The 26277-nt window shown below is 45.5% G+C and overlaps 1 protein-coding gene across 1 annotated transcript in view; it reads right to left on the bottom strand.

The window, feature by feature from the left end:
* Positions 1-3623: 3623 nt before the first annotated feature.
* The window catches only part of C8B (complement C8 beta chain), a 40970-nt gene continuing 18316 nt past the window's right edge, over positions 3624-26277 (bottom strand). Inside the window, exons 7-12 of the mRNA XM_029229313.1 lie at positions 22444-22684; positions 20047-20175; positions 17591-17754; positions 8574-8727; positions 6300-6368; positions 3624-4144 (exon numbers count right to left, since the gene is read on the bottom strand). Coding sequence (XP_029085146.1) covers positions 3993-4144; positions 6300-6368; positions 8574-8727; positions 17591-17754; positions 20047-20175; positions 22444-22684 — 909 coding nt within the window. The 3' untranslated portion in view covers positions 3624-3992. The remainder of the gene's footprint in view (positions 4145-6299; positions 6369-8573; positions 8728-17590; positions 17755-20046; positions 20176-22443; positions 22685-26277) is intronic.

The raw sequence follows: 26277 nt of genomic DNA, 5'->3' as shown, positions 1-26277 counted from the left end.
CGCAGGCTCAGTAGTTGTGGCTCACGGGCCTAGTTGCTCCGCGGCACGTGGGATCCTCCCAGAGCAGGGCTCGAACCCGTGTCCCCTGCATTAGCAGGCAGATTCTCAACCACTGTGCCACCAGGGAAGCCCTGGGCAGGCTTTTTAACCCTCTTGAGACTTGATTTCTTCCTCAACCTATAAATACGCTTCTCAGGTTTACCCCACCAAAGATGACAGAGTTTTCTGCTCCCTTCCTCTGTAAAGTTTCCCTGGAGATTTCTGGTGGTCCCCAGTGGGTGTCACCAAGTCCCCTAACAAGTACTGTACTTTCAGCCCCTACCTGACATCAGCTATTTTTCTGCCTCTTTTGTTTTACTCTTTTTTTTGCACTGCTGCCCACCAAGCAGGCTGAACATGCCTCCCCCAGCCAGTGCTGTGTGGCTGCCCTTATCTCAAGGTCGCTGTATCCCAAATTTCATGATGCCACCATCATGCACCACCGATTCACTCAAGTTTCTCCCTGGCCCGGGATGGCTCTGCCCTCGGCTGCACTCACCTCCCTTTTCATTATTTCATTAATTCATGCAACAATGATTTATTGTTCCCTGCTCGTGCCAGGCCCTGTATTGGGCCCTTGGGATACATGAGGGCAGTAGACAGACACTATCTCTGCCTTCAGAAACGCAATATTTGAGAAGGAATAGGAGACAGTAAACAAATAGATTATAATACAGTGTCCGCAGAGCCTGGAAACATTGGCAAACAGTCATACTGTCATTAAGGACATCTTCAATCTGTAAAACAAAAATATGTCCATCAAGATGCTAATCACGAAGGTCCCCAGGGAGGCCTGGCCAGAGTCCTGAGGGCTTTCTGCTCCAGCCCCACTCTCTCCAGAGGGCTTTTTATATGAGTGCCTGGGAGCAGGCCAGAGTTCTCTCCTTTAAAACAAAGATGGCATTTTCCTCTGGATTCTCTGCCAGCAGATGCTCTTCTCCCAGCCTCAGCGTCCCACCTTGATTTCCAGAGTCAGCCCATGCGTGGCAAGGACGAAGTTTCCCTTGGAAGCTTTCCCTACGTGTCACCTGCTGACTGTATTAATATCTACCCCATCAAATTCAAATAAAGATTAAATGAGAAAACGCAGGTTAAAAGACTTCATAAACTGAGAAGCACTCTGTAATTGGCAGCTATGACTATTACTATTGTGAAAATAATTTTAATACTTATTAGAAGTTATATTATTATCCCAAGGTCACACAGGAAGGGAGTGGTAGACACAGAACTCCCGGCCCAGACATCAAGCAAACGGCAGAGCTCCCAGCATTTCAGAGGTTCATGCTCTCAGACACAAAACCCTCCCACACCCAGGTATCCTGCGCTGTGTTCAAGCTTCCAGGACCACTGCCAAACGACACTGCCTGTCCCGCGCCCCGCGGATGCCGCAGCTCCTTCACGGGGACACCGGTGCAAGCTACAGTTGCCAAGGTTTTCCAAAAGCACAGTTTGCATTTATTTTGTTTAATTCTTTCATTGTGTTTCAGCCTCCTCCTAAATGCATTTGTTTTCAAAAAGAGCCACGAGGGGAAGTTCAGCCCACAAATAAGAATATAATTATTACACAGTTTAGCCACGTCTGGACGTCACCCCGGTATTCACCGGTGCTCGGCAATTCAATTGTCTCTCCTTCAAGACCACATTTAATAGGATAAACAATTTCTGCTAAATGCAATAAACGTGAACCTGCATTGTCATCTCCATAATCAACTCAAAGTTCCCATTAGAAGCGGCGGCCGTGATTGAGATTCAGAATTTAATTTGGCGGCGCTGGCTTCAACGTGCTCGTGTCGGCTTCACGGGAGCCTCCCATCAACCCAAGACAGAACCTCTCTTCCCCATCTCTGGGGAATCTTAAAAGAAGACAGATTATAACGTAAGAAAATTATATGGCCTCGGTATAATGAAAGAGATAAAACATTATTGGATTAGCCTACTGAAATAACAGCAATGGCAGAGCAATAATATTAATCCAAACAAGGGCCCGGACCCGTCTGCTCAATTGCAGGGGACAAGGGGATGCGGGAAGGCAGACAGAATCGCCACGCTGGCTGCAGCAACCCCTAAGCAGTAAAGAATCAGCTCCTTCCATGGTTGTTCTATTGACTCAATTCCAGAGAGCTGGGCGGCCAGACTGGTGGGTGTTGGTGACCCGTGCTTTGGCGTCATGGATGTGTTATGGTCTTGGGTCTCAGCACCCAGCCCAGCGGCAAACTTACAGCAGATGACGTGGCCGAAAACAAATCGGTTGAAAATGCATAGGATGAATCAATTCACCTTCAACCAGCTGGTGTTTTTCCCCACCAGTCTGATTTCAACAAATTCACATGAAGTTATGCAATCCGACAGGAAGTGCCCGAGAGCAAAGAAAATATTCAGGGATGTTTTAATGAGAAGGAATGAATGAGAGCAACAAGGCTTAAATGATCACTCGACTCAATCTAAAAAATAAAAATATTTTGGATTTTAGTAACGTAAAGATCAACTGCCCTCTTGTTTTCATCTTTCAGTACCTCCCTCCTCAAATGGGATTTGCACAAAAGCATGAGTGAGTGGAGCACAACATACAGAGGTAGGGAGGGTTTACATTGCCCACTGACCCACAGCCATCAGCTTGATCATCTCCTGATATGTTTCCTCTTCCAGCCACCACAACCCCTCCTCTTTTTCTTTCTTTCTTCTTAAACTGTCTCTCATTCAGTGATCAATTTCCGTGGCTCTAGTCTCCAGCTCAGCATCTCCTCTGGGCACCCACTCATGTCACAACAATTCAGCTCTGCACCAGAACAACCACTTGCTTCCTGTGCTCAGCATCGAAAGAAGCTGAGGAACCCAGATCCACTCTCTTTGTGATGCAGTGGGTGGGGATTTGTCAATCTCACACACACACCACCTTCTACATTTTATGTCATAAAAAGTTCTTTGTTGATCCAAGGTCCAATTTTGAGAGGAAGGGAGCATCACAGTTAAGAGTTTAAAACCCTGGGGGCTTCCCTGGTGGCGCAGTGGTTAAGAATCCGCCTGTCAATGCAGGGGACACAGGGTTTGATCCCTGGTCCGGGAAGATCCCACATGCCGCGGAGCAACTAGCCCAATGCGCCACAACTACTGAGCCTGCGCTCTAGAGCCCGCAAGCCACAACTACTGATACCGCATGCCTAGAGCCCGTGCTCTGCAACAAGAGAAGCCACCACAATGAGAAGCCCGCGCACCGCAACAGAGTAGCCCCCGTTTGCAGCAACTAGAGAAAGCCCATGCATAGCAATGAAGACGCAACACAGCCAAAAATAAACAAACAAACAAATAAATAAAAATTTAAAAGAAAAGGGTTTAAAACCCTAGTGCTTGAGTGCCCAAATTTGGAGCCCAGCCCCCCCCACTCCTTAGCTGCAGAGCTTTGGACAAGTCACTTAACGCTTCTAAGCCGATTCTCCTGCTGTTTAATAGGCTAATAAAGAATCCACCTTATAAGGTTGTCATGAGGATGGAATGAATGAATGAATGCACTGAGAGCACTGTGGCTGGCACACTAATCATTCAATAAATATGAACTGCCAATTGACATTGAATGAGACAGTGTGCTCCTCAAGACAGCAACAGTTTAATATCTATTCATGGATTCATTATTGGGCACCTACTACGCGCAGGTCAGTGGTGGATTGTGGGACTTTCACACGGACAGCTCCCAACACAGTTCCTGGCTGGTAGTAAATGTGAGTGAAATAAAATTGTAGAGATGAGCAAAGTGAAGATTACCAGGATGCCTAAGCCCTTCAGGAGACTATGATCATTGTTTAACTTACTATTTGTTCAAATCAGTGTGCATTTTACAAATAATATCTTTATTTTAAACATTCTGAATGGCACAGCCCTCCACCTTGGGCCAGCTCCAGATGGGAGCAGGCATGGGGGGTGAGCTGGCCTGATTCCTTGCTATGTGCAGCAAGGAAACCTTAACAGTTAAGTGTTTCGGAAGCAGGGCCCAAGCAGGGGCTGCCCCTATTTTGAGGCGGTGGATTGTTGCACTGCCTTTGTCTTGTTTTATGTCCTCCAGAACACGGAGACCAGATTGACCAGCAATTCCACTTCCCATCAATGGGGACATCTATAAGAAAGAAGGTCAATGAACATTAATTAGCCCTTATGACACTCTGGTGCCCTATAGGAGGGGTAAGGTGTATAAACCCTAGGGTTCTGAGAGTCTGAATCTCTGATCTCCCAACTCCAGTCCACTGTCCTTCCTTCAGGCCATTGGCTCACCATGCTCCCTTCTACCACAGGGCCTTTGCACACACTGTTCTCCTTGCCCCAAATACTCTTCCCTCCTCTATTCATCTGGTCAATCCTATTCACCCTTCAGATCTCAGCTTAAGTGTTATTTCTGCGAGGAAACCTTCCTTGATCCCTAACTCCCCATCACTACTTCATATTTTAAGCTCTCAGAGCATTTTGTAGCAGTTACAGTTGAAACTTTAAATGAATTTCTGGGATAAGTCAAATGATGTTGGTCTGTCTTTCTAAAGAGCAATCTCCATGATGACAGGAACTATAATCTGATCTGCTCACCACTGAACCCCAGCACCTAAACTGGCACATAGGAGTCCCTGAGTCCATATTAGTGGAATAAATGAATAGTTTCCAGCTTAGACACTTCCCAGCTATAGGACGCTGGATAGTTTACTTCTTCTCAGTGTATCAAGCGGGAGCTCTGTTATCTATGTGACCGTTGTGTGTTTTAAATGAAGTAATAACACTGTGCTCTACCCTCCCTGACATCTGCCTTTCCCTTGAGGATTTCTGGTTGTTGATGAGACTGGCAAATAATCAATTACATCCACCATGATAGATCACGCGGCTGGCTGAGCCTCTAACTTGCAGTGTAGCTCTGGGTACATTACTTAATATCTCTGGGCCTCCCCATTGATAACATGAGATAGCTGGAGTGGGAGGTTTCCAAGGTCTCCTCCAACCAGTGGAAATCCTGTGGCTGTGCCATTACACTCTTACTGGGCAGGTCACTGTGGGGGGCCTGGTTTAGATGTAGTAGGAGAGGGAGTGGAGACACCCTTGAGCACTTTACTGAGGAGGGGAGCAGAGCAGGCACCAAGAGCAAAGGCTACAGAGTCAGACTCACTGGACCTGAACCTGGGTCCCTACACCTACTAACTGTGTGACCATTGGGCAAGTTAGCTAGCCAGCCGCTGAACCTCAGTTTCCTCTATAAAATGGGGGTATTGACAGTATCTACTTCATGAGGTTGTTGTGAGGATGAAAGGATTTAATATATGTGAAATATAAAGTAACACTATTTATTTTGCTCTAAAACCAACTAACCAATATTTATTTTGGTCTCACGATGGGTTAGGCATCCTTCCAAGTGCTTTATATGCCTTATGAGACTTAAGACAACTCTATGAGGTAGTTAATATCATCATCTCCATTTTACAGATGAGGAAATTGAGGCACGAAGAGGTCAAGTAATTTGCTATTAAATGATGGAGATGGAATTTGAACCCACACTGAGTCCAAGCCCTCAGCAAGGTGCCTGGTACATAGTGGACCGCTTAATAAATGTTTGGTGTTTTTATTAGATGTGCCATTTCCTTTAACAGCATCACCAAAAAAAGTCACAGAAAGGAAAAGAAAGGGGAGGAGCCGGGGGTGGGGGGAGGCAGTGCTAAGAATTCTTAGAAAATAAACCGGCTAAAGAATCTGAGAACTGGAAGAGATCTTCATCGTAGTCCAGTCGTTCAGTTATTAATTCAAATGCAGCAACTGTGTGGGAACCTGAGGATCCATAGGTAAATGGGACATGATCTCTACTCACAGACACAGGGGAGGTAGACACACACAACCCAAAACAGAATGTGCTAAGAGCTGTAATAGATACATATTCGAAGTCCTATGGGATCCCACAGGAGAAATTAATTCTTCTTGGATGAGAATAATTTTTACAGAAGAAGGGGCATCTGTGTTGGATTTTGAGGGCTGAATAGGAGTTCACTAAATAAACAAAAAGATAAACATTCCAGAATGATTCAAAGAGATGACTCGAAGAGGCCATGCATTAGCAGTCCTGTAACATGGAGCACACTCAGTTGTGAAAATAATAAAATATAAAATCAGGAGTCAAGATGGATCTCAAGTGTCATAGTGTCCAGCTCCCTAGCCCACTCCCCGACTTTGCTCTTGCTCTTTTGAATTATTCTCTGGACTTCCCCAGACTTCCCTTTCCCAACCAACTCTCACAGACTCCTTACTTTTCCGATTGGTGATCTCACAGGCAGGGCCTTGGAATCCAGCAGGACAGATGCAGTCACAGCGTGTTCCTGAGAAGATGCAGAGACAGTATGAATCATACCACATGAAGTAAGAGCTCCTAGACTTCACCCCTCCCTCCACATCACGGCTTTTCCATTAGGTTAAAACAGGGCAAATGTTTAATTGAATGGTTTGAAATAAGAAGGCTCAGTGCCAAGAATACCCACTCCTTTCTTGAGGGTCCTTTGCTCATGAAAGGGTGTTTATTCCACCACAAGGAATGATGTCGAGTTGTTGAGGAAAATTACCCATTAGCTGACCTTTGACCTAGACATTGGTTTTGGGGGTCAGAAGCTACATTATTGAAGTCCCTGGGGCCAGTGGTCATTGATGCTCAATTTCACCACAAGTAATTGTCTAGTCTCTGATTGAACATCTCTAGTGATGGGAAACTCACTACCCTTAGATGTCTCATGCTACCTTAGGCCAGTTCTGAAATTTTGGCGGTTACTCCTTATGTTAATCTGTCACATGTCACCCTGGAGCTTCTCTCACCTGAATCACACAAACTCTCTTTACAGGACTGTCCTTTATAGCCTGGGCCCTGTCGGCATTCCAGCCTCTGGCTTCCTTTTCTCCATCACCTCCAAAGTAAAGCCTCCAGTGGGTCCCAGTCTCTAGGTCCAAGTTACACACAAGGCAAGGGGGATTTCAGCACCCCTAGATCAAAACCTGGTGTCGGTGAATGGATCCACTTCTTGCTGAACTGACCCTCACTTACAGGTCCTGGTCCTCAGGCAGAATTTCCCATTTTTAGGTTGTCACTTACATCTGCTTTGCTCATTTCCATCCCAACTGAGAAGCTAGACACACATCCCTCCATCTCAGCTGGGCAGGTGGAATCTTTCTTCCTGAGAACAGATCTTCTGTCGTGTCCCCTCTGTTGAGTTTGCTCCAACCATGTGAGTTCTGCCTCGAGTCCTGCTGGCTCCCTGGGCTGGGATCTACGCTACCCAGCTGCTCTTGATGCCCTGTTTTGGCATCATGCTGGACCGGACTCTTTCTTAGCCCATCACAACAGGAACAGAAGATCCCAGGCCCCAGCCTCTCTCACGTTTGCCCTGCCCCATGCAGTGACCCCGGATGTGACCCTCAAGTTAGCAGTCAAGTTCCAGTGGGCCATCCATGCCACCACCCCCCATCCCCCAATCGTCTCACCATGTATTGGTCAGGATATGCACAAGGTGTCTCCCCTGCTCAGCCCAGGGAGGGCCTCTTCTTTGACCAGGACAGAGTCCCAGAGTCCATCCCCACTCCTTGTTACAGACCGCACAGTCTCAGCCTGCTCCTACCTTCAGTTTAATGCTGCTGTCACCCATGGGTCCCTTGTGGCTAGAACCTAGGTATCCCGACAGCCAGAGCAGCCTGTTCTAGATGCCTACATTCTGACTTCCTGGAAGACAGTCAGACTAACACTGGTTCTAACACTGGTGCATCTCAGTGCAACCCTCGGGTCAAGGCTAGCTCTCCTGCTAGTCTAAAAGCTGGGCAAAATCATGGATCCTGTCTGTCTGTGAATTCAGCTGTAGAACAGCTTCCCAGCCCTCACTCGACAACGAATTATCTGCTAGGCTTTTTTTTTTTTCAGAGGCCAATCCCAGTGATTCGCTTTAACTATCTTGAGGCCCAGGGCTTCGTGTTTGTGCAAAGCTCCCTGGGTGATTCTCAGGTGCAGCCTGAGAGGACATCAGGCGCCTTGCCATAGGTGGTACCTGAGTGCAGCCATCTCCCTGGTCCAACCCTACTTCATTGTGCTCCAGGGAGGTGGTGCTCCATGGTGAGTCACAGCCCAGTCACAGATTAGAACTACCCGGACAGAAGAGGGTTTAGCCATCCTGATGAAGGTCTCTTCTCTAGAGAGTCTCACGTAATGATTACATCTGGGGGCTAAGCATCAGTAGTCCTAAAGATCTCCAGCGGTTCTAATGCCCAGTCAAGGTGGAGAAGCTCATCTTTAAGAGGCTCCAAATGGCCGGGGCGGGGGGGGGGGGGCGCTCACATTTTTTCCTCTGAGAAAAAGAAGGGAGCTTTATGACATTCCCTGGGGCCTGAGGCAGAGGACTGGGGAATGACCTGGAATTCCCCTGGATATACACATGAAACCCCGACCTAGAAACACGCCTCTGGAGGGTGTGTGGCTTTGAGCACGTGTTCCGGCCCCAGAGCCAGCCCCTCCAGATGACGTCTGCCACGAGCGACACTGGAAATGGTACCTTTCAGGACAGGGACCCCGTTCCCCTGGCAGGGAGCACACTGGCAGGAGCTGACTTCCTTCTGAAACTCCTCCAGGGCCCGCTTCATGTTCTGCCTCACTGTGCTGGAATAGGAGAAGTCCGTGGCTGTCACCAGTTCATACAGAGGCTCTGCCTGGGAAGGGAGCAAAGGCGCTTATTTCAACAGAAAACATTCATCACATAGAAACATGAAGCAAGGCTCTACGGGAATGCGCAGGTTTGCTGCATGCAGACCACAGTGGATTCACAGGCAACTGGATGGAGGCCCTTCCCTTTCTCATTCCCACCCCACCCAATATCCACAAATAAGCTCATTCGAGTTCAGGTCAACAAACACTGGCTGAATGCCTTCTAAGTGTCAGGCATGAAGCATAAGTAATGAGTAAGATAAAATCCCCACTCCCAAGAAACTCAGAATCTAGAGACAGAGACAAAAGTACTAGCAGATACACAGTGGTTACAGGTAACAGTGGTAACTTGTAACGGGTAGACAGGAGCGGCTAGTTAACCTGTTTTTGGTTGGGGAGGGGTGGTGGTTTGCAAGCTACTCTTTGAAAGTATCATGGGAGCATTGTTCCAACGTCACTCTCCAACCCCACCCCCAACCAAACCTGTGAAAATCCTTCGTGGCATGCAAGAGCCACCATTAGGGAGCCATTCCCGAGCTCCAAAGAACACCTTCCCACCACGAAACGCTCAGAATACTGTCTATACTACCTCATCTGATGCAAATTCTACCTCTTCGCTCCTTTGTGGTCAGCGTCTCGGGTTGAAGTCCTTTTTCCTTCTTCTCTAATTAGATTGTAAGCTCCTGGAGATCAGACCTGTATACTACTCAGCTGTGTCTCCGGGGTCCCGCCCAAAGCTTAGTGAGAGCCGCTAATAGAAGTGGGTGTAAGGGGCTTCCCTGGTGGCGCAGTGGTTGAGAGTCCGCCTGCCGATGCAGGGGACACGGGTTCGTGCCCCGGTCCGGGAAGATCCCACTATGCCGCGGAGCGGCTGGGCCCGTGAGCCATGGCCGCTGAGCCTGCGTGCCCGGAACCTGTGCTCCGCCACGGGAGAGGCCACAGCAGTGAGAGGCCTAGCGTACCGGAAAAAAAAAAAAAAAAAAGAGGTGGGTGGAAGAATGAAACGGGGATGGGAGGCCTCATTAGGGCAATAGCAGCTGGCATGGAGGCGAGGGTGTGGCGAGCAGGGTGAGTGATGCTCTCAGTGAGCACAGCAGTGTTTGAGAGCTGGAAGCCACAGAGAGATGCGGTAGTGTTCGTGGCCTTGGAAAAACAGAGGCAAAGTCCAAAGAGGTAGTTAAACATGTTCAGAGCCTCTTGGCTTGAGTTTCAGCTCCAGGGCCATGTTCCTCTCCAGATTTTGTTTGTGATCCTGCCCTAATCTGGCCCTGGAGCGTTTAGGGTCTGTCTAAATGCAAGCAATCATGCCTAATAGAAGCCTCCAGTGGGAAGAAAAATGCTTCCATTTCTTAATGCATCCGATGCTGACCTTCACTCCAGAGGGCAAATAAAGGCCCCTTGGTGGCCCCACTGTCTGACCGTCTTGTGGTCACTGAATTGATCCAGAGGCTGTCTGCAGAATGGCCCAGCCTGCCGGCCACACATGGGAGGGCGGGGCTACATGGGGGATTGTTGTACACCCACGATGAGCTCCTTCCAACAGCCTGCTCTCCCTGCCAGAGCACCTTGAAAGTCTGCCTTTAACCTGCCTTTAACCCCCCAAGCATTTTTCTACCAGTACCGAGATCTGCTCCAGGAAACAGAGTAGGTCAGTGGCAGAACCGGAATAAACCGTCCACGTATACTGTGTGCCGGGAGCTGTGCTGGTGACTTACACATATGATCCCACTTCATCCTCACACAGGAGCAATTACTAGGCCCATCTCAGGTGAGCGTTAAGTAACTTGAACAAAGTCAAGGAACTCAAAAAAGCACATTGCCAGGATTCTAACCCCAAATCTGTAGATTTTTTCCTAACTAACCCAAATCTGTGTTTTTTTCATCACATGATGACTGGTGATAGAAATGGCGATTATTCCCATTTCCAACCTCTCTCCCAGGGTTCTCTACGATGGCTTGCCTTGGAACTTGGCAGCAATTCCGCAGGGTTCCCTCCACAGCTCCATTTTTAACTTAATATGGCTCATTTGTCCTTTTTTTGGTTTGCTGGTTCTTTTTTTCCTGTTTTTCTCTCCTTTGTCCTCTTCTTCTTCCCTCCCCCTCCCCCTCCTTTCCTTCCTCCTCCTTCCTTCCCCATCTTTCCCCAAAACACAAAATCCCAACTACTCACATTGATCATTGGGTCCTTAGCACACCTGACCTTGTGGAAATTTTATTGATCATATTGCTGCACAGAGATGGTGGGTGCTGTCTATGAAACTCCATGCAGTTCTCTATAGTGGACCCTGGTGACTGCTGTTCTTAACGATAGCAAATAATTATTGCCATAGCTACCATTTATTAGGTGCTGAACCGAATACGTATGTTATCTCACTTAATCTTCACAACAATCTTATGAGTCAGGTAGACTTCTGTATCCCCACTTTACAGATGGCGAAGCTGAGGCACAGAAGAGTTAATGAGATTGGCCAGAGTCACAGTGAGTAAGCGGAGGCGGAAGATCTGACTTGTTACCGTCGTGGTTTGTATCCTTTCAGTATATATTTTTGGATAGGTAGAGGGATAGATATTTACACCAAATTGGTGGCATAAGAAAAGTGAAGTTTTACATTCCACTTTTTCCACTTAACATCATATATTATTGAATGGCATTTTCCCATGCCATTCAATAATCCTTCATAAAATGATTTTGTATGGCTACTGAGTATATCCTGTCGTATTGGTGAACTACAGGGTATTCAACTCTACCCCTGTTATTGAATCTTTAGGTTGTTTCCATTTTCCTTTTTCCTTTTGCTACGACAAATATGGTTGTCCTCCTTTATCAGCTGGGATACTTTCCAAAACCCCCAGTGAATGCCCAAAACCATGAACAGCACCAAACTCAACATATACTATGTTTTTTCCCCATACACATATACTATGATAAAAGTTTAATTTATAAATTAGGCATAGTAAGAGATTAACAATGATAAGTAAAAATAAAATAGAACAATTATAACAATACAGTGTAATAAAAGTTATGTGAATGTGCTCCCTCTCTGTCTCTGTCTCTCTGTTTCTCTCTCTCTCTCAAAATATCTGACTGTACTATACTTAGCCTTCTACTTGTGATGACGTGCGAGCATAAAGTGCTTAGGTGATGAGATGAAGTGAGCTGAATGATGCAGCATTTGTGACATAGTGTTAGGCTACTGTCGATGTGTCACCAAAAGGGTCACCTGCTTTGGGTGGTGCTAGATCGCTGAGCCACGGCCATGGCAATGGTTGGATGTCAGGAGCAGATGACGTTGACGGCTGGGGACCCCAGGTGGGGATGGGGCAGGACAGTGTGAGATTTCATCACGCCACTCAGAATAGCATGCAATTAAAAACGTAAGTTGTTTCTTTCTGGTGGTTTCCATTTAATATTTTCAGACCGCAGTTGACCATGAGTAACTGAAACTTCGGATAAGGGTTACAGTAACATAAAATGAGGCATTTCTTTATAGATACATCTTTACCAACTTTTTAAATGATTTCTTGAGTCGATTCTTCCACTTAGGGATATTGGATCAAAAGCTATAAACATTTTTAATGTGTTGGATATATACAGTTAAATGCTTTTCCTAAAGGGTCGTACCGATTTATATTCCCGTTTCACCATATAAAAGTTCCCATCTTATCGCTCCCAAGGACACTGAGTATTACAGATTTTAATCATCATTAATTTGACAGCTAAAAAAGAATACTGGGGACTTCCCTGGTGGCACAGTGGTTAAGAATCCGCCTGCCAAGAGTGGAGAGTGGCATGGACATATATACACTACCAAATGTAAAATAGATAGCTAGTGGGAAGCAGCTGTATAGCACAGGGAGATCAGCTTGGTGCTTTGTGACCACCTAGAGGGGTGGGATAGGGAGGGTGGGAGGGAGACGCAAGAGGGAGGGGATATGGGGATATATGTATATGTATAGCTGATTCACTTTATTATAAAGCAGAAACTAACACACCATTGTAAAGCAATTATACCCCAATAAAGATGTTAAAAAAAAAAAAAGAATCCGCCTGCCAATGCAGGGGACACGGGTTTGAGCCCTGGTCCAGGAAGATCCCATGTGCTGCAGAGCAGCTAAGCCTGTGCACCACAACTATTGAGCCTGTGCTCTAGAGCCCACGAGCCACAAGTACTGAGCCCGTGTACCATAATTACTGAAGCCCGTGTGCCTAGAGCCCGTGCTCCACAACAAGAGAAGCCACCACAATGAGAAGCCCACGCACTGCAACCAAGAGTAGCCCCTGCTCGCCACAACTAGAGAAAGCCCGCGTGCAGCAACGAAGACCCAAACCCAGCCAAATAAATAAATAAATTTTTAAAAAATTAAAAAAAAAGAATACTGTATTTTTACTTTAATTTTCCTTTTCCTAGAGAAGTTAAAATTTTGCATATTTATCATCTGAGCTCTTCTGAGAGTTGTCTATTTCCTTTAAGATATGTTTCTTATAAATTGTGTCATTCCTTACACATGAAAGATTTCATGTGTGGCAAAATTATTTTGTTGTTGTGTTATTTCCATTTAATTACACTTATGGGTTTCCTTATTTCGAATTCAGAATTTATTTTTTCCAGTGAGATCTGGCAGTCTAAGTCTGACATTATCTTACCAGGTCATGCTACCAAAGCATTATAACTGAATCACTCTGCTGTACACCTGAAGCTAATACAACATTGTTAATCCACTATACTCCAATATAAAATAAAAAGTTAAAGAAAAACACAAAACCTTCTCTCAATCAGAGTAATTTGCTTTTAGGGAATCTTTAAATAAGTTGCTTTAGTAAGGTGTGATGGTCATTATCACTGTTTACCAAATATACCAGCTTCTTTTCCTTCTGGGCACTCGGCAGGGCTGTTTTTCCCTGAGCCATCCTTAAGGGCAGGTTTGCAATGCGACTTTTTCTGAGCAGTGAAAGGTGAACAGAGGGAACGCCCCTTCCAGGTTGAAGCTTTGGGAGCAGAGAGTGGTGACTTTTCCCATTCCCTCACCACTGCTCTGGCGTTCTTGGGAGCACAGAACAAGATAAAGCCTCCATCACCTGGATCCCTGAGAGATATTCAGAAAAGGTCCCTCACCAATACACTTTGGACATGATGTGTGATTGAGCAATAAACTTTTGTTGAACTAAGTCATTGAGATTTGGGGGTGTTTCACTGCTGCATAACCTAGGCTCTCCCGACCTCTAGATGAATCACTCACTACTCTATTTTCCCTCCTATGCTTAACCATGCCAAGCTCCTTACCATGGCTTCTCCATCAGCCTGAATCCCAGACCACAACCCAGCACCTCGACCACTATAGAAATGTACATGGATGGTAGGCTTTGTGACTAGGGTTGCCAGTCAAATACAGAACGCCCAGTTAAAATGGAATTTCAGATAAACAGCAAATAATTTTTTAGTATATATCCCATGAAATATCTGAAAGATGCTTATCCTAAAAAAAAAATTCCTTATCTGTCTGAAGTTCAGAATTAACTGGACATCCTGCATTTTCGAGTTCTAAATCTGGCAATCCTCTATGTGACTCCTTTAATATCTCAGAATGTCTTGGGGACTTTTTCATCCCTTAATGACCATTTCACTGGGCCACAAGTTTTTTCCTTCAAGATCTTGTGGTTGTCACTCCATAATCTTTAGGCATTTAGCACTGCAAAGAATTCTAAGCCCAGTGCGACCTTTATTTTTGTAGGATCTATTTGTTCCTCCAAGTCAAAAATTTCACCACCATGTGTCTCAGTATTGTTTTATCTTCAGTACTTTTACCTCCTTTTCAATGAGCTGTTCATTTTACATTATCAGCTCAGGGAAGTTTCCCTTACTATGTGTTTGATTAATTCATCTTCACATGTAATCCTGGATCTTTCTCAGGAGGAAGTCTTTGGTTTTTAGATTTCCACTTCTGTACTCTCTGTCCATCATATTTCTTTTATATCATTGTTTTAATCTCTTTGTCTTTTGCTTCTGCATTACAGAAACATTTTTATGGCACCTTCTACATCACTGACTCAATTTCCGGCAGCGTCAATTCTGTTCTTTAATAAGTTTCCAATGTAGTTTCTGATTCTACTACTGTGCTTCTGGCTTCCTACATTCAGCCATTTCCCCTTTCATCTGATTAGAGTCTACACATCTCAGCTTCTATTTTTTATTTCATAAGTTCCTTATTTTCCTTAATTGTATTATAACCACAGAACAAATATATTCTAAAATTTACTTCTGTTTTTAGATGTATGCTTGTCTTTACCTTTTTAAAATTAAGAAAAAGTTTTTATTCTATTTATTTATTTTTGGTTGTGTTGGGTCTTCATTGCTGCGTGCAGGCTTTCTCTAGTTGCGTTGAGCAGGGGCTACTCTTTGTTGCGGTGCGTGGGCTTCTCACTGTGGTGGTTTCTCTTGTGGTGGAGCACGGGCTTTAGACACACGGGCTTCAGTAGTTGTGGCACACGGGCTCAGTAGTTGTGGCTCACAGGCTCTAGAGCGCAGGCTCAGTAGTTGTGTGCACGGGCTTAGTTGTTCCGCAGCATGTGGGATCTTCCCGGACCGATCGAACCCACGTCCCCTGCATTGGTAGGCGGATTCTTAACCACTGCGCCACCAGGGAAGTCCCTCGTCTTCTTTATCTTGAATGTAATTTCAATCTTTTGCGTTCAAAGTTCTCTTTATATATGTCCATTGCTTTCTCTACCTCTTCATTGAACAAAGAGCCGTCTCTCTGTAACCAAAGTTCACCACTAAACACTGTGAATGGGCTCTTCTGTGGTCTCCCTTTCTGCCTACCCAGCTCCTATAGGAACTGTGTTTTCAGATCTTGATCTTCAAGACTCGTTTACGTACACAAGCCTTGGCCAACACCCTGTGTCTAGGAATTCCTTATCGAGTCGTCTCTGCCCACCTGGAAGGCAACTGCTGCTCCAACTACCTGGTAAGCTCACTCTGCCGAGAATTATTTTGAGATAATGTGAAGTCATATTCAGGTTTCTCTTGCCAGAAAGGGTCCATGCCCACAATAGATGTTTCCAACTCAGGTTAGTGACGTACAGACGAAGTGCATAAAACCTTCAGCAAATTCACCTCCTCCACCGCTGGAAACATCTCTCATTCTCTAATCTCTTTCCCCTTTCAGCCTCCACAGCCCTTCACAACACTACACTGATAGTGGATGTGATACTTTGCAGGGCATCACATACATGCTGGGAAGCCTCTCTGTGCCTTCAGTAAAGTGCTGTATCTCTGAGAATGGTGGCAGGTCTGTTTGAGATGCTTAGCACGCTAACACGTGTGTGATCTCTCTCTGTCCCTCTCCCTCCCTCCCTCCCTCCCTCCTTCTCTCTCTCTCTCACACACACACATACACACACGTACACACAAAACACACATCCCATACCATAGCACATGCTGCTGGACACTCGACATTCCCACTGCCCAGGCTGGCACTTCCAACCTATTTAGATAGGTAACCAGCGCAATCCATTAACTGTAAGTTTACAAAAAGATTCAGGTAAGATATAAGCAATAAGCAAAGACCAGGGATCTATTTTCTCATGAACTCTGTTCTCTCCCATTTTCTCATGAACTCTGTTCCCTCCCACGCCCGTCTGTGATACCAACCAGTGTCACCGTGCCACCAGCCAATCCCAGATTTCTCTGGAGCTGCCTGCAAGCTATGGCTGACTTTATCCTTCCTGATGCTTGCCAGCAACTGTACCCTAAGTGTCACTACTGAATAAGTGGCAGAGGAAAGGAATGAATGGCAGCCTTCTTGTTCTGCAGAAGCTGTGCATTTGACATATAAATAAAGACACTGGAAAACTGCCAGGGTTGGTAACTGCAGAGCCCCTCATCAGAGCTCCAGCCTCTTAACTCCTCTCCTTGGCTGCAAGAGTAAATCTCTGGGAGGGTGGATGTTGGACCATCAATGACTGTACAGACAATGGCAAGAAGAGGACAGTGTAAGATGTGACATGGACACCATGCTGAAGTCCCCACAGGCAAGGACCTACCACTGCTGATTTGTATGACAGTCTTGTTCTAGCAAACATCTTTTTAGTTTAAGGCTGCAAAACTGCTGTTGTTTGGGTGACAGGTGGCTGGGATCATTATCTTCTATTTGCCAAACCCACAGGAGGGAAGGGAAGAGGTAAAATTCTCAGGTCTGGACCTAATAGAGACTCTTGAGCAGTCACAGATGGATGCAACCTCTGTGACCTTGATTTTTATCAGCCACGAAATTAAGCATACTTAATTTGCAGACCCATGAGAGTTAGATGAAATAACATTCCTGAAGTCCTTGGCAGAGTATCATGGACATAGTAGGTGCCCAAAACATGTTAGTGATTACCATGATGTATTATGCTGTCCCGTAAGATAACAATGCATGCAAGCATCTTACTGTTCAGCACAGACTGTGTTTTTCATCCTTGCACCTCCTCTGTTTTCCTCCAGTGCCTTAGTTCCTATCACATCACAGGAACTTAGCTACAATCTGTTGGTTGCATGAATGAATGTTTAAATGAACAAATAACTGAATGAGTGATTCCCAGATGAAATGGAAACAATCCTGATTTAAGAATGCTGGAATTAGAAACTGATGGTTAATTTCCTTTAGCAACTTGGGGGCCCAAGTGAGAGGGAGTCAGCGTTTTCTAGCTGGTGTTGAGCATTGTATTACAACTGGTTCACTCCAGATATATTTTCCAGTATAATGTATGTGCCTCAAGTTTAGGGCTTGGGTCTTATTGAGCTCTGTATTCCATACCCTGGCTCAGAGCAATCCTTCAGAAGCTGTTTTCTGAACAGAGAGAAGGATGGGTAGGGCAGTTGCATGTACCTTAATTTTGACGATGTCCGGGTTGTACTGCACCGCCTCTCCCCATTCCTGCATCAGTTCTGCTGTCGGCAGCTCACTGTATGCCAGGGCAGTGATGTACTCACTTGCCCCTCCTCGCACAAGGACAACCAAGTCATCCACCATGGTGTTTCTCTTGTTTCTGTCTGGAATGGACATGGAGACCTGGCATGTCAGGGGATCCATTTTCACACCTTGGAATTTACCGCAACCTAACTGACAACCTGGTTACCATAATATTTATGGAGCTTGCCTAGGAGATGTAGGTGGACAGTATGAATCCCTGCCAGCAAGGGAGTCACAGTGCAAGGGGCAAAAGGGCAGTTCAATCATATATGACACAAGCTGGGGACAGGACAAGAAAGGGACATTTATTTTTAGCATCTGTAAGGGCCAGTTGCTAAATGAGTCTATGGAAGACAGATAGCTGATAGATACATACATACATACATACATACATACATAGGGGTAGATTAACAGATCATAGGTAAATAGATTGGTAGGTAGAGAGATAGATTTTTAATCATTTACATGTCATTCACTAATCTAACGTTGTACATGTATTAACTCAACTAATCTTCACTATGAAATAGGAACTATATAATCCTTACTTTGCAGATAAGAAATCTTAGGCACTAGGGTGAAGGAATTTACCCACATAACCCTGTGCAAGCTCTAAGTGAAATCATTTCTTTGTCTCAGATGACAAAGGTGGGAAAATTTGTAAAGGGTGAGCATGGGCTGTAATAGATACTCACTAAACAGTGTCTACCATTATTATTTTGACTTCTCATGGAGTTTGCCAGAAAGCCCCCAATCCTATCAGTGAGTCATTCCTATTCTAATTTTTCCATGTGTCCAATGCCAAAGGAACTGGTGGAAAGTGACTATTCCATCCCACTCTGAGCTTGCAACACCTGAGCATCATAAAAAGGGGGTCTTGTATACTACTGGTCAGATTGTAAATTGATATAACCATTTCAGAAGAACTCGGCATTACCTAGTCTAGAAGAAGTACATACTCTACAACCGAACAATTTCACTCCTGGGTATGTTCCCTGGAGAATCCCTAGCACATGTGCACCAGATGACTGTGTGAGAATGTTCACAGCAGCACTGATTATAATTGCTTGGCACAGGAAATAACCCCAATTTAACAACAGGATGAACAAAGTGTTATATTCATACAATAAAATACTATGCGGCGGTGGAAATGAACTATAGTTATATATAAACACATGGCGTTGAATGAAAAAAAAGAACTGAAAAGATTACATTTCATTCACATAAAGTTCAAAAACAAGCAGCTCTAAGCCATATCGGTTAGCAATATATGTAAGTGGTAAAATTATCATGAAAGGAAGGAGGTGTTTAACGTGGAAGTCAGGACGGTGTTATCTCCAAAGGGAGGGAGGAGTTGTAATTGCCAAGGGTCTTGGGGTGCTGGGCAGTGCTCTATCTAGTAACTTGGATGGGGGTGGTTACTTTACGTAGTTTTCTTTAAAAAGCACCTATGTTTTCTGCGTGCCTCCCTATGTAAGATGTGTGCTCCAACCCAGCCCCACCAAAATAAACAACAGTATCCACCATGTATCAGTCACAAGAAACTGTTCTAGACCTGCAGGTCATTTCGTTGTTGTTTCATTGTGTTTTGCCTTGGCTGTGGAACTCTTTCTTCACATATGATCACATATACAGGGATAAGCTTAGTAAGTACAGCAGGTGAAGGAGAGCTGCTCGGGGTGCAGAAGGGGTCAGGATTGGAGCTCTCTGATCAGCCTCTCTTTCCTACTCCACTCGCTGTGTCGATTCCCAACTCCCTTGTGTAGCCTCCAAATTCTCTGCTCCCAGACACCTGGTTCTACCCACTGGCTTCAGCACTCACCTCCTGGTCTAACCCACCATGTGGACTCTGCTCCATGATTTGTGGCTTAGCCTGTCCTTCTAGTTTCCATCTCCCCCATTGTTTCAGGTAAGGAGTAGCTGCCTCACCTGTCTCCCCCACTGCCTCCACCTGGCTCCTACCCCTCCAGCCTAGAGCATCCTTTCTCTAGCCAGGCCAACTCCTGGCCCCCAGAGAAAATTTTCATTGTTAGATTTTTTTCTTGCCTGAAAACAACCTCAAGTTGCAATTCAAATGATCCCTGCCCTAGGAAGCCTGTCCTGATGCTCCAGACCGGGTTTGGTGCTTATCACTGCCTTGTCCTTGCTTCTTTGTTTGCCTAGTTCATGTGAGTACCATGAGGATAGGAAGACCATCTCATTCATTTCTGTACACCCAACACATAGTAGGCGCTAGGTAGATTTTTATTGAATGAATTATTATTTTAATTGAAATGCCTTGGAACTCCCAGTCTTTAGCTTAAAGAGCGACTGGCTCTGGGGTTCTAGAGAGGGAAGGATGATAAGCAGAGAAGTCACATGCCCTTGCTACTCACCTTTTATCTCATTGAGAATGCCTTTGCACTTGTCCACCAACACACCCAGCTTGATGTTGACCTCTTTTATGGCAGCGCCAATTTTAAAATCATTTTTGGCACAGGCCTGGACATCCTTAAGAGAATAATCTGAAGGAAGCAAGAAAAGAGGCTCATGACCTAGAAGGTAATTTGTCCTGTGCCTTTTCCTGTGAGTGATTCCAGAGGCCTAACCCTTCCTGGAGGCCCACAGGGAGTCAGGTGTAAATTATTGGGTGGCCAGCCTGATGATAAGAAATGCAGGCAGCTCCTAGCACCAGGGTAGAGACCTCATTAGAGATCAGCATCGACTTCCCCTTTCAGCCTCTTCAAAGACTCTGAGGGTTTTTGCTGCTCTCCAGAGACAGGACATGCTCAGAGTCACTTTCTAAAAATGTGGCTCCTTATCAAATCTCTAGGGATTAATCCAGTGAGTAGAGGCTGCTGCATGCTGTCCCCCTTCCCCTGACCCTTCCCACTCTACTCTTTGATATAGTAGAAAGAATTTGTTAATTGATTAGTTGAGTTAATGCTTACGAAGTGTCGGGTATAGTGCCTGGCAAAGAAAAGGAGCTGATTTCCCTTATTTCTTCTCCATTTTTGGACCATTGCCCATCTGTTCCTTTCTAATTCTCCCCAAGGCATCTTCCTATCCTGGGCTTGCTGAAGTCTTCGGTATGACTTGTGAACACCTTTCTGTAGCACTGTGAGGTCAGGGAAAGGAGAGGAGAACAGCTTTGGTACCTGGGATTGTCTAGGAATGTTGGTGTAGATCAGTTTTCCCCAAAGCATGTTCCTTGAAACATGAATTCCATGATGATATCTCTTATAATTCTTGTAACAGTAAGAATGACAAAAAACCGGGCTTTTGCAGTCAAGCCAGTGTGACAAATGTTGTATCAAAAGAGGTGGAGTGGTCACTTGATTTCAGCACACCTGTGAAACTCTAAAAGTGGGATCTATTATATGTTTATCCAAGTTGATCATAGAACCTTTCTGTAGGAAGCAATCTGAGGAACTATGAAAAGTGCTTTTGAAACCTCTGGTATGGAGGACAGTACCCTTGATCTTGGCAAGACTGAGGCCACACTGATCTAGATTTACCTTGTACACCATGTGTCCTCTTGCAAGTACACTGGACCTGTAACCAGGCCCTGGCGCTGCCACTGTAAACTGCATGACCTAGGGCAGGTCACTTAACCTGACAAATGCCATGCTGGAGGAAAGAATACTGGATTGGGAGGAAGAAGTCATACCTTGGACTTGAAGTTGATTGCAAGTGGGAAGACCTATAATATCTACACGGAGAATGGATTGTAGAAAGGGAATGGGAGTTGAGTATTAGTTTGGAGGCTCTGATAATAATCTGGAATGTTGCTGCTCAAAGCGTGGTCTAGGGACCAACAGCACTGATATCACCTCAAAGCTGGTTAGAAATGCAGAATCTTGGGTCTCAACTCAAACTTACTGAATGAGAATCTACCTCCTACAAGATTTACAGATAATTCACATTCATATTAAATTTTGAGAAACACTGGTCTTGGCGTGAGCATAAGGTGGTAACAGTCAAGATAGAAAGAGAAGATAATTTGGGGGGTAGAGCTGGTGGGACTTACTAATAGATTGGGAAGAAAGAAAAATAATCAAGGTTGACGCCTAGGTTTTTGCCTTGAGCCACTGACTGAATGGTGGAACCATTCTGAGATGCGGATGACTGCAAAGAAACATATGCAAAAGTTCTCTTTGGGGGCATGTTAAGTTTCTGATGGTCATTAGACATTCAAATGAAGATATCTCAGAGGCATTTCCACATGAGCTCTTGGGTGCACAGGAGAGATTCAGGATAGACATATGCATTGGGAATAATCTGCATGTTCAAGGCATTTAAAGCCAGGAGATTGGACGCTATTGTCTAGAGGGAGTTATGTAGAAAAGAGGACTGCCCAGAGAGAGGGCTGGCAAAGGAGGACCAACATCAACCAATTCAAAAAACGACGAGGGGGGCTTCCCTGGTGGCGCAGTGGGTGAGAGTCCGCCTGCCGATGCAGGGGACACGGGTTCGTGCCCCGGTCCGGGAAGATCCCACATGCCGCGGAGCGGCTGGGCCCGTGAGCCATGGCCACTGAGCCTGCGCATCCGGAGCCCGTGCTCCGCAGCAGGAGAGGCCACAGCAGTGAGAGGCCCACGTACTGCAAAAAATAAAAAAGTAAAACGACGAGGAATCTGTAAATGAAACTGTGAAAGTACAGCCAGGGGGGGATGAGGAAAACTCAGAGCATAATTCATAACCCCTCCCCCAACAAGGAACAGAAGCCTCTCCCTGTTAACTCACACTTCCATGTGCCCCATCAGTAAAGCCATGGTCCTTGGGCAGCGTACCTGCTCTCTCCATGGCCTCTTTGTTCATGATGAGTGTGTATTCATAAATGCCCCCGAGCACGGCCTCTGTGATGTAGTGGGTCCCGAAATCACGAAAGAGATCTCTGTACTCCCCATAGCTGTACTCCAGGGGCAGCCGCTTGACCCTCTGAAGGAATTCGTAATGCAGCATGAGGTTTCTGGGTTTCAGCTTGTAACGCGCTACTTCAAGGTCAGAGCGAGCATGCAGAAATTTACTTTTCTAAATGAAAGACCAACAAGGGAAAAGCAGACCTTTAAAGTCAGGAATCTGGAACAAGAAGATGAACTTTCCAAATACCATCCCATGTTCTTGGCCAGGAGTCATCACTCATGATTCCTTTAGGAGACTTGAGGGAAGATGGCCTCTTTGACAAGCCTTCATTTCTCAGAAATATTCTGATGTACTTTTCAGCTTGGAAGAGCTTGTTCTTCGCTCACTTCCTTACAGTAGCAAGTAAGGACCAAGGAGAAAGGGAAGCAGAAGCAGACAAGGCAGGGAGCAGCAGGTGCCCGTGGACCACTGAGGGGAGACGGGGTTTGCGGACCTGCAAAGGCAACTTCTTGGTTGACGCTTTTTTTTTTTAAAGAGAAAGAAGGTTTATTCAGGGAGATACACACTCCACAGCCAGAGTGTGGGCCATCTTGGAAGGCGAGAGAGGCCAGTTGATGCTTTTTAAACTCTGAAGAAAAGGCACTCAAGAAAGAGTAAAAGTGGTGCTTTAGGAAGGCTGGACACCGTAGCACATGGCAACGGTCAGCAAACCTCAGCCTGCACTCAGGATCCGGTGCTTGGTTTTGTAAATTCAGTTTTTTGCAGTGCAGCCATGCCTACTTGTTTATGCATTGTCTATCACTGCTGTCACCCTATGATGGCAGAGCTCAGCAGTTTCCACAGAGACCCTATGGCCTCGCACAGCCTGAAATATTTACTCTCTGGCCCTTTACAGAAAAAGTTTGGTGACCCCTGGTGTGTGGGAAAGACTGAAACATGGTAATGCTAGATGAAGGTCAAGCATCCAGAAATGTTACTGTAACCCAAAGCGAGAGGTTCCTACATTGCCGTGAAGGCTGAGGAAAAGGTGACTGCGTGGGAAGTACACGTTCTCCCCTCATCTTAAAACTCTCAGCCAGCTTGACCCGTCAGCTCTATAAGCCATGCCACCTCTGCTCCCTGCCCTGCTCTCCCCCACCCTAGTCCTGCCCCAGTGACTCATGACTTCCTTCTTCCCATCCTTCCAACCTAAGCAGTCACTAGGTGCTCTGTTCATGACTTTTCGAAATATTTTAGCCTTCTTCCTCTGCCTGGGTTATGATAAAAGCTTCCCCACTGATTTCCTTTCTCCCTCTGGCTGCCCTCAATGCTCCAGTCAGAGTTGACGTCCTAAAACTGTTATTACAATGCTCTTCTGGGCTTAAAACAAAACCCTGCATTGGCTCTCTACTGCCTGCAGAATAAAAGCAACTCCCTTACTCTGAATGTAAGAACTTCACAATCTGTCCCCCAGTAGCCTCCTGGCTTCATCTTCTACAACCCTGAAGTTTTCCCCACCCTACCCCGCATACCTTACTATTCTCCACTGCCCACACCGTACCTCAGCATCCATCTAACGTTTCACTCTTCCCCACATCTCTTTCATAATTTTGCACATGTTGTTCCTTCTGCCAGAAATGCTCTTCCCTCCCTTTTCTGCCTGACACACACCGACTTATATTTTAAATCCCTGCTTACCTGTTGCTACCTATGTGATGCCATCCCTGAATTTCCCTGACACACACTCCATCTCCCAGGATTGCACTGCGTGTTGCTCCTATTTCCTTTGTAGTATAGACCATGCTATATTACAACTGATAGCAAAATCAGGACTAGGTTATCTGCAAACGTGTTTACCTCTCCTACTAGACTGTGAGCTTGAAGGCAAGAATCGTGTTATGTTTGTCTCTAGGTCCCAAGTGTCTAGTTTAGTGCCTAGCACGATGTAACCATTCTATAACTGGCTGTTTGAATCAGGGAGGTGGGAGGTGGGAGGGAGAGAGAGAAGGAGCAAAGGATGGTACCCCTCTCTTTCTCTCCTAACAAGGCAAGGTCCTTTTAATCATCCTGTCCTTCATCACTATATTTTAGTCTTGAGCACCTACCGAGTGCCACCCTGGATCTAAAGATGAAAGAAACAGCCTCTGTCCCCAAGTTGTTCACAGCCGAGAAGATGAAGGAAAATAAGCAGAGACAGTTACGGTCTAGTTCACGTTTACGACTCATTTTCTGCTGGTTAATATTTTGGCAGCAGAGAACTTTCTGAGCCCCTCACCACCCCCTTTTTCTCACATAAATCGCTGTAGACTTTTAATTTCCTCCACGCTCCTCTCAGGTTAGTTTGCTACCACATCATGCTCATGTTGCAAACTCTCAGCGACCAGAGAATAAATGAACCTCGTTCACTCTGGAATCCAAGATTCTTCAAGTCCACCCGCCTGTCACCTTACTTCACACTCCAGTTGCTCCTCTTCCACTAAGTCATGGGCTTTGATCTTCACCTTATGGGCAACAGGGAGCAGCTGATACAATTAGATTAGTATCATAAAAACATTTTTCTGGAGGCACATAAATTTGAAGGGGCAAGTTGGAAGACAGGAGACCCATTAGGAGGGCTGAAGCCAGAGATGAAAGGGCCTGGGCTAGTGAAGATGTAATCAGAGTTTGATTAAGAAATACTGGATGGCCAAGACATGGAAACAACCTAAATGTCCATCGACAGACGAATGGATAGAGAAGATGTGGTATATATATATGATGGAATATTACTCAGCCATGAAAAGAATGAAATAACGCCATTTGCAGCAACACAGAGGCAACTAGAGATTACCATACTAAGTGAAGTCAGTCAGACAGAGAAAGACAAATACCATATGACATCACTTATATGTGGAATTTAAAATATGACACAAATGAACTTATCTGTGAAACAGAAGCAGACTCACAGACATAGAGAACAGACTTGTGGGTGCCAAGGCCAGGACAGGGGGAGGGATGGAGTGGGAGTTTGGGGTTAGCAGATGCAAACTATTATGCATAGAATGGATAACCAACAAGGTCCTACCGTACAGCATAGGGAACTATATTCACAATGGAAAATAACACAAAAAGGAATGTATATATTTATGTATACCTGAACCACTTTTCTGTAGAGCAGAAGTTAACGCAACATTGTAAATCAACTATACTTCAATTTAAAAAAAAACGAAGAAATACTGGAGAGTGAACCTAAAGGATTTGGTGGCCAACAAATGTGGGAATGAAGAGAAAAGAGAGCCAAATATGATTCTGACATTCCTAGCCTGGAAAGGCAGAAGGAAAAGAATGCTACTTAACACAGACAGCTTGGCAGGAAGCACTTGCTTTGGAGTGTCCATAAGGCATCTAAGTAGTGATAACCAGAGGAGTGGGCAGTGCAGGTCTGAGCTTCACAGAAAGGGGAGAAGAGGTGATGAAGGCTCATGCTTGCCCTGGGAGAGGAGGGGGGTGAACAGAAGAGTCACCTGCGGCAGCTGTAGAGTAAGAAGGGAAGAGGGCCACAAATGAAAATAGAGAACAGGTGGGGCTATTAGAACCCAGGAAGGAAAGTAACTGATACGGACCAGAAAGCAAGCAGGAGAAACAGGCATGTGACCACAACAACACCCCCAAGAAGTTGGAGGTGACCCCAGAAGAGGTCTTGGGTGACAATCTGGAGAGGAATTTCATCTGAATATTTGGAACAGAAGTCAAATTGCTGGGAGTCGAAAAGTCTCCAGAGATGATTTAGTCTTGCAAAGCTA

The sequence above is a fragment of the Monodon monoceros genome, unplaced genomic scaffold (genome assembly GCF_005190385.1).
Source record: "Monodon monoceros isolate NGI ecotype Baffin Bay Population unplaced genomic scaffold, NGI_Narwhal_1 Super_Scaffold_18, whole genome shotgun sequence".
NCBI classification, from domain to species: domain Eukaryota; kingdom Metazoa; phylum Chordata; class Mammalia; order Artiodactyla; family Monodontidae; genus Monodon; species Monodon monoceros.
This window is presented reverse-complemented; position numbering and strand designations above follow the sequence as displayed.